Source organism: Solanum pennellii, chromosome 1 (genome assembly GCF_001406875.1).
Source record: "Solanum pennellii chromosome 1, SPENNV200".
NCBI lineage: Eukaryota > Viridiplantae > Streptophyta > Magnoliopsida > Solanales > Solanaceae > Solanum > Solanum pennellii.
The window spans coordinates 6,091,346-6,100,441 of record NC_028637.1 but is presented as its reverse complement, the minus strand read 5'-3'; the positions used below and the strand labels follow the sequence as shown (position 1 = coordinate 6,100,441).

Here is a 9,096-nt window from a genome sequence, read left to right as displayed (position 1 = left end):
AAAATCCAAGTGGACTGTGACGGCCCGTCACACCTGTGACGGTCCGTCCTGCACCTCCGTCCTGACGGTCAGAGACTCGTTTCCCGTACCAATTTCTCAAGAGTTGAAGTGTTTTGCAACGGGAGCTTACGACGGCTCGTCGTGGATGTGACGGCACGTCCTGCAGGTCCGTCACCGATTACAGAGAGTCGATTTTCAGTACCCAATTTCAGAATTTCTAAGTATGCTGAAACGAGACATCTGTGACGGGCCGTCGTGCCTATGACGGTCCGTCGTGATGTCCGTAATCTTAGCCAGTTTTTCCAGAAATAAATCTGCTGCTCAAAACGACTAAACAGGTCGTTACAAAATGAACAGCCTGACTGAAACTACGTCATAAAAATACTCGGATAAATCTATATACCTTGAATTTCAAGAACAATTTGAATTGCATCACAAATTAATCTAAAAATAGGTATATTCTACAATAAAAGAGCCGGGGGGGACAACGTTAGAAGAAAACAACAAAGAAATAGTGTTAAAAATTTGAAACCTTCCAGTTTCAAAAATGAAATTGATGAAGGCAAGAGGACAATGACATTTCTAGGAAACGTTGTCGCTGTCGAGAAATTGTTGGATGCATCACACTTCATATGATTGTCTTAGAGTTTTTAACTAAAATGGTGTTTCGATATATTCCATGTCTTTTGAAATGTATATGTAGATGAAATGATTTGCTTAAAGAGATGAAACATAGTGTCTTTATTTAGCTGAAGAAAGTCAATATTCACTTGGAAAAAGATTTAGTATTACTTTCAATTGTCTTTTCGCTTACCCTATTCATGGTTATTTAAATGTAAGTTTCATATTGTTGTCTTTTCAATTATCCTAATTATTGTAATTGAAATGTGTATTAACTTTTCATGTAATTAAAAAATTAAAATATTATGCTTTTATTTTCATATAATGTTATATATATTCAAATAATGTTCAAGTGAAGGATAAATTCGTAATTCAACTTTGAGCTAAGGGGCTTTCCACTTATAATATAATATGATGTGATGATATTATATTCACTTGGTAATATAAATAATTAACTTCTAAAACTAGTAAGTTAAATAAGTTACAGTAAAATCTCGAACTCAAATCAATAAAGTTTAAATCCCGAATTCATTCTCGTCCAGTCTTGCTAAATGAAGGTAGGGTTAAGGGTATGGACATAATACATAAAGAAAAAAAAATCCCATTATGTGAAAACATGACTATTTGTACCCAACGAGCAGAAGAGCTAACTCATCAATCAATAGGTTACAGAGTGATGATTCCAACATTTTACATGAAAACAATCTGTTGATTCTACATATCAATGCATCTAGACAACAAAATTGGTACATATAGGAAAACTTTACAATGACAACAAAATATAAGTTTATTTTCTTGGAGTCACCTTCTGCGTGGCGACTTATGATAGGCCTTTAATGGAGACGCAGAGGGTGTCACGCTGAGTGATGAACGGTGTTTAAATGGAGAAGCTGGAACTGAGCTAGAAGTGGCTCGATGCTCAATCTGAGATACTTTGTTAACGCCTTTCGGTGCTTGAAGCTGTTCAAGAGCAGCCAAAACTTCAGACATCCGCGGCCTTAGCTTAGGCTCGTTGCTTAGACACTGCCAAGCAAGGTTAGCAGCTGTATATGCTCCTTTCTGAGGATACTGTCCCCCTAGTTTAGTGTCCATGATTCGGAACAACCTCCTCTTGTCCCCAAGATATGGCTTTGCCCAATCCACAAGATTCTGCTCTACGCCAACCTTCATTTTATCGAGTGCACGACGCCCTGATAAAAGTTCAAGCAATACAACCCCGAAGCTGTATACGTCACTTTTTGATGTCAATCGACCTGGCGGATAGTAAGTACAAAACAACAACCAAGAATGTCAGGAACAGAATTTCACCAATCAGATTTGTTAAACAGCATAATCATAGTAGTTTCTATAACAAGGTTAGAGACTAGTAAAATTGGGCACTGACTGACATTCTTAGTACTCCCACATGAAAATACGTCCAACAAGATCACATTTTCTCGATGTTCAAGTTGAAAATGGCACAACAAAGTTAGGATAACATATTTCCGGTAATTTATGAGACACCCGAGACACAACTGGCCAGGTAGCATGATTTTCTATGCCAAAAAGCAAAATATTAACCTGTAGCAACATATTCTGGAGCAGCATAGCCCTGAGTACCGATGACTTGAGTGGACACATGAGTGCGATCACCAGTTGGGCCAGCCTTGGCTAAACCAAAATCAGACAACTTTGCATTAAATTCCTGCAGTCACAGACCGGGGAAAGATATTAAGCTTTCACTAGTTTTAAAAGAACATGACACTATTATATTTTAAAGAAAGGCAACTGAATTTGTGAGTACGTCAAAGCTTAATACCTACCCCGTCTAAGAGAATATTAGAAGCCTTAAAATCCCGATATATAACTTGTTCTTTAGCATCATGTAGGAAAGCAAGGCCTCTAGCAGCACCAATAGCCACCTTAATTCTTGTCAACCAAGTAAGAGGTTGAGGCCCTCCTGTTAAACAAGATTCCAAGAATTACCACCAATTTATAAATCCACATACACAGTCACACCTTGTTATAACAACATTTCACTTTAAAGACTCATTTTCTCCAAAATTGATTATCCATACTATCTTTTACTTTATCCATACTATCTTTTACTTCATATTATTTACTTGTCTAGAAGAACAGTGACATTAATTATAGCATAAAAATAAAATATGTATACTTATCATCCATCATCAAATGTCATAAACATAGTAAAAAAATTTGAAATTTTAAAGTACAACTCTTTTTTTTAAAATTAAATTGGTCAATAAATACATTTCTTCTTCTTGGTACACAAAATCATTAAACTATTCTTTGGCTTACTTCTGTTTATAAAAGCTAATGAAATCTAAACATCAAATGTCAATATACATATAAAACAACACCTCACTATAGCAAGTAGCAACCATGATTAATTTAGACAAATGTTGCCACTTTAACGGAGTTTGACTGTAATACAAGTCTTCACTTGGATGTTCGATAACTATCCATTTCATGAAAGAACTGTAACTCACACCACATGGACTAAATCAACAATCATCACAGAGTTAACAAACTTCTGTCAACACTGTTTGACTACTTATATCGCGGAGAAGGCCAATAAAAAGATTCAGAGGAATAATAATGAAGCCGGTTCAACATAATCAAAGTAAGAATTGAGGCAAGTGCCCTGTAATTTCACAACTTTAAAGTCTCGGAAAATTAAATCAGATATTTGGCATTTAAACCACAGATTGGCTCATACATCCTACATACATTTCTTCAGATTCCTTGTAGTTTTTCGGTCTCTAACTTTATCCTTTCATGTGATTACTAGCATTAGCAAACAGCTTCTAAGACCCTAAAACATGATGTAGTAGAAAATCTCAGCTTTTCAGAAAGACCAAAAATTAAATCTTGTGAGTGAAAAAGATACATCTCTACCTATACAAATTCAAGAACTTCGTATAACAAATTTATGAATTATGACATATGAAACAATTTGAGCTTCCGAAGAAAAAAACAAGAAAGACGGTAGCGAAGAATCGAGTTGGTGAAGGACATGCAACAATAAGGTACTCCCTCTATTCCTAATTACTTGTCCACTTTTGAATTGACACACCTATTAACAAAACAATGATTGGCATAGTGAGTTTACCATTTTACCCTTTTAATTATGAAGTAGATGAATCAAAAACTTAAGTTTTTCAAAATGTTCAACATTTTTAAAGTAATTAATTGAGGTTATAATAGGAAAATAAATTTGTCTTTTCTTGATATATCAAAATGGACAAGTAATTAGGCACAACTAAAAAAGGAAAAGTGGATAAGTAATTAGGGACTAAGGGAGTAGTATAGATATGTAAATAGATTTCAAAGTTTAGGTAGTGTGCTGACGTACTTCGAAATAAATGATTCTCCAAACTTCCTTTAGGCATGAACTCATACACCAAAAGCCGATCATCTCCCTCTATGCAATAGCCAATGAGTTTAACCAGATTTGGATGACGAAGTTGGCCAAGGTAATTAACTTCAGTCTGCAAAGCATTTCTGATCAATTACAGGGCCAACAAGATTAACAAGTTAAATAAGTTGTAAATCTGCAAACGGAACATACCACCCACTCCTTGTGACCCTGAAAACCCTCTGGCTTCAATTTCTTGACCGCAATGACCATTCCAGAACCAGGCTTTGCAGCAGTAAGAGTATGTTCATCAATCCATCCTTTGAAAACATAACCAAATCCTCCTTCGCCAAGAAGACTGTCTGGTCTAAAGTTCCTTGTTGCACTTTTCAATTCGTTAAATGAGAAGGACTTAACATTGGGAGAAAACAAAATCTCGCCTTCAGATCTTGGAGTAGAAAGAGTATCTGCGCTGCTTTTCCGACTATAAGATGGAATACTTAGACTTGATAGAACAGAAGAATGGCTGGTTCTGCTGGGAATCCTAGAGGCTCCGGAAGCTGCAATAAAGAATAGTAGAAAATGTCATTGCTCAGTCACATTTGGCAACAATCTAATCATAATTTAACCCAAAAAAGCCTCAAATTCGTAACCCGAAGTACGTAGACTCAAATAACTATTTAATTTGGATAAAATATGTTCTAGACAGAAGTTATGCTCTTCAACAACAAATCCAATGTAATCCGACAAATAGGTGGGGTCTGGGAAGGGTGGTGTGAATACAGACTTACCCCTACCTGGTGAAGGTAGAGAGGTTGTTCCCGATATATCCTAGGCTCAAGTAAAAGATACCAAACTTAAGTATGGAAAGAAAATACAGTAATGAAGAAATCATGTTAAAGATAAAGGAGAAGAACGGTAGCAAAGCAACAAACAAGACATAACTGAAGCAAATGAAACAATGGGTAATAAAATCGAAGAATAAGATAGTAGTAGGGAAAACTACACAACGCTTAGATACCTACTAACCTGCTACCTGAATCCTTGCCCTTCATACCATCCTATCTAGACACATGTCCTCGGTAAGCTGCAGGTATGTCATATCCTGTCTAATCACCTCTCCCTAATACTTCTTCAGTCTACCTTCTCATACCCACCACTTAAGTTAGTATATTTGATTTACCAACAAGCATCACATTTATATAGTAGCAAGTAAGATGCCATACGTGGAACAAAGATTGGCAACCAGAAGAAAGATTCCCATTTAACTGTTTGTTAATGAGTGATATCCATAAAACAAACAGATTGAGAAAAATAATTTGCTTGGCCACTGTTATGCATTCATCAATGGAGATACTATGGTTGGAATATAAACACACATATCTTCACATGTAACATGCACAAAACGCTAGTCAAAGAATTCATTCGTGAGAGAAAAATGAATCACCCATAACCTTCAAAAAAGGAATCATCCTATTCCATGAGCGTTAAAATATGCAGCATTAGCTCCATGTTGACGGTTTTCAATTGGCACTGATCATCTTAAGAGACAAATGTATATTTTCGCTTCCCTATAAGCTTTCATCTTTGACAATAGCCATCAATCTCCTTGCAAATTCAGTCAATTCTATAAGCTTATTCTAAAAATTCAGCTCAACATGTCATTTATCAGTCTCAGCCGAGACTTTCTTATAACAACAATAACTGCACTAAAATCTTCCTCTCAAATTTTATGGTAGTACATGCAGAGGTGGAGCCAAGATTTTTAGTTTATGGATTTTGAACGACAATTAGTCCTTTTTTGCTAACTGGACTTTGGATAGATTATCTATACATATTGAATGAATTATATAATACAAATACAGGATTTGAGCTAAAGCTATTGGGCTTAGCCGAATTTAAAGGCTTCCTGCCTAGTCTTTAAGCAATCATTTAACAAACAAAGTCAGTCATCTACGAGTCCCCAAACAAACAGAGCGAAAAAACTCAAAAATCTAACAAGATACGTCAGTCTCCCCTGAACACAAACAATGGTAATATATCAAATTCAAACAAATAGTCACAACGAACAAAAAGAAGCAACGGGCATCCCATACTTATAGCCGTTGGGATTGGCTACGTTTCTTTTTATATATCATCCTTACTATAAATAGTTGGTCCATAAAACTTGTCATTTCATAAAATCAATGCATAAATTACTATATTTTTCCATTTGACCAACCGAACAAACTAATAAGCAATTGATGTTCATTGTAATTAATTCATATATTGAGTAATTACTCTCACCAGTGTTTTACTCTATAAAATTTGATTTTGAAAAAAGAATCTCAACAAACAAATTAAAATAAAAAATGGATTCTTTTATCATTTTATCAAAAGTTGACTTCAAAAAAACATTAAATAAAGGTAGAATTGTACACTTAACTTAATGCAAGTGAAATCTAAAAAGGTTGACATATAAAAAGGAATAGAGGAAGTAACTTTTAAGTCAAAAAAAAAAAAGTCAAACATAAATGACTTTTAAGTCAAAAAAATAAAAAAGTAAGGAGAGTCTACTGTTGGTTTTAAACTTATTTTAAAGTTAATTTTAACTTTATCAAACACTCTCAAAATCTAAAAACGACTTAAAAGTAGATTTAACAAACTTTTAAACCAATTTAAACAGCTCTTAATCATCTTCTCAAATAAGTTAAAGATTTGTGCTTTATACACCAAAACATTGAGTTCCCGCTGATTAAAGCAAGATCATGATAAAGAGTTGTAATTAAATAAGAAATGAATGACTTCAAGCTCTTTTCTTTTCTTTTTTTTTTTGAAAAACTGAGGGATTATGATAGTTGTTGCTGCTGTTAGTAAACGAATTAGAAACAACTCAAGATTTATCACAGCCAACAACAACATCAAAAACAGCCAAAAAGAAGTAAGGGTTGGATATATGAATCTCCAGTTCTAATAAACTATCAAAGAAAAACAAATACAACAACAACAACCGCAATAACAGTCCCAAACAAGTCAGGGGGTCGGATATATGAATCTCTACTTCTAATTAGAAACCATCCAAGGTTATCAAAAACAATAACCACATCAACAACAGTCCCAAACAAATCAGGGGATCGGATATATGAATCTCCACTTTTAATAACAAACCATTCAAGATTATCAAAAACAATAACAACATCAACAACAGTCCCAAACAAGTCAGGGGTCGGATATATGAATCTCCACTTCTAACAACAAACCATTCAAGATTATCACAAATAACAACAACAATCCCAAAAAAAGTCAGGCTCGGATATATGAATCCCCACTTCTTCATTTAAGTCATTTCATATCATCATCAAACTAAATAAAATAAAACTCAAAAAAATTAAGTTCTTATATATAGTGCCAAAAAAATTCACACCCATTTCAAGAACTATCTAAACTTTCAATCTTGTCGGTGAGAGTTCGATTCCATCTCTAATCTCCAACCTCCCCATCCCCACCCAAAAAAAAATTATATTTAATTTTATTCATACCCCCAAAAAGGTAGTTTATCAAGTTCTTGAAAACAAAAAAAATTAACAAAGCAAGAACAAGAAAAGAACAAAAAGGGAAAGTACCAGAAATATTGTGAGAGCTGAGAGTGGCATCAACTCTAGCTGATGAACCTAAACAATTACCCATCTGTAAAACAAAACAACAGCAAAAAAAACACTGCCCAAGTGTTTACAAGAATAATTTTTTGTTAAAATTTTTCGAATTTCAAGAAAGATAAAACATAGGTATATACGTTTCTCATTTCTTTTCAATTGAGAAAAAAATTCATTTCTTTTCAATTGAGAAAAAAAAAAGTAATACACTTGAAAAAAGCTAGACAAAAATTTGTCCTTTTTGGTATGACAGTGTGAGAACAAGAGAAATTGTGGAGTACTTTCTCTTTTTTACTTATTTTATAAGAATATTGTTATTCTGTTAGGTAAAGATAATGTTCTAGATAATTTTGTACCTACTGGACTACCATCGCGTACATTTTGTGTTGTAGTACTATTTCATCGATTTATTTTTACTTATATTTATCTTAAAAAAATAAATTATATGGTATATTTTAAAAAATAGATAAATAAATATACATGTTATCATTATACTTGTATTAATTAATGTATTATTTTTAATAATTAAAAAAGAAAAAAAATACTTTTCTTTTGTAGAATAAATAAAATAATAATAATATAATAGTAAATAAAAGTAAACAGAGAAAATAGTACAAGTGTTGAGTAATTATGTTTAATGTCCAAATTTTTTTAATAAAAACTAATAAGGAAAAAAGATAATCCCTATACTTTTGTGGAAATACATGCATATTAAGAAAAATATTTAAGATATAAATCGAATATTATCTTTGTCAAGCACTTCAAAGTAAAATTATAAACGGTTAACTTAGTCGAGCTTATTACCTAGCAAAAATGGAATAAGATCCAAACATTTTTATGAACTTTAATTAATTTACTTATTTTGAACTATAGCAAAATATCTCAAAAATTCAACTAATATGAAAGAGAAAGTAATAAACATATGTAAAACATAGAAGTACTTGCATTTTAGGGTACAACTCAATAGTTAATAAGCAATAAAAAATTTTGAAATGAGATTTATGAAGACAAAATATTAGATAATTATTTTTCTATAATTAGTTATTAATCAAAATTATTAAATATTTATATTGATTAAAATAATAGGTATTTTTAATAACATAGAAATTAATAAACATATGTAAAAACATAGTAGTACTTGCTTTTTTAGGGTAGAATTCAACGGTAAATAAGCAATAAAAAATTTTGAAATCAGAATTATGAAGACAAAATATTATATAATTTTTTTCTATATTTAATTATTGATCAAAATTATTAGATTTATATTGATAAAAATAATAGGTATATTTTAATAACATAATCAATATATATACAAGCCAATACAATTAATATCTTCATAAATAAAATCTTCAACATGATTTGGATATTTTGAAAATTAATGATAACTTGTGAGGCCAATTTTTTAAAAAGTCAAAAGTGTTTATATTTTAAACACGGACAAAATAAATTTGGCTTCACTATAAAAGTCAACTTATTTACAAACAT

The 9,096-nt window shown here is 32.3% G+C and overlaps 1 protein-coding gene across 3 annotated transcripts; it reads right to left on the bottom strand.

Annotated features, from left to right (window-relative positions):
• Window positions 1-1,204: 1,204 nt before the first annotated feature.
• LOC107003896 (probable serine/threonine-protein kinase PBL3) lies at window positions 1,205-7,874 on the bottom strand. Of its 3 annotated transcripts, XM_027914035.1 has the most exons (7): window positions 7,582-7,872; window positions 5,009-5,122; window positions 4,193-4,539; window positions 3,977-4,112; window positions 2,424-2,560; window positions 2,182-2,305; window positions 1,205-1,874 (listed from the first exon to the last, which is right to left on the bottom strand). In XM_027914035.1, exons 3-7 carry the CDS (start codon window positions 4,250-4,252, stop codon window positions 1,423-1,425), a joined length of 909 nt encoding a protein of 302 aa, XP_027769836.1. In that variant the 5' UTR covers window positions 4,253-4,539; window positions 5,009-5,122; window positions 7,582-7,872; the 3' UTR covers window positions 1,205-1,422. The 3 variants fall into 3 exon arrangements, with proteins under 3 accessions (XP_027769836.1, XP_015057650.1, XP_027769837.1); XM_015202164.2 differs by lacking the exon at window positions 5,009-5,122 and having other exon boundaries at window positions 7,582-7,874; XM_027914036.1 differs by lacking the exons at window positions 5,009-5,122; window positions 7,582-7,872 and adding an exon at window positions 5,434-6,238.
• Window positions 7,875-9,096: the final 1,222 nt, after the last annotated feature.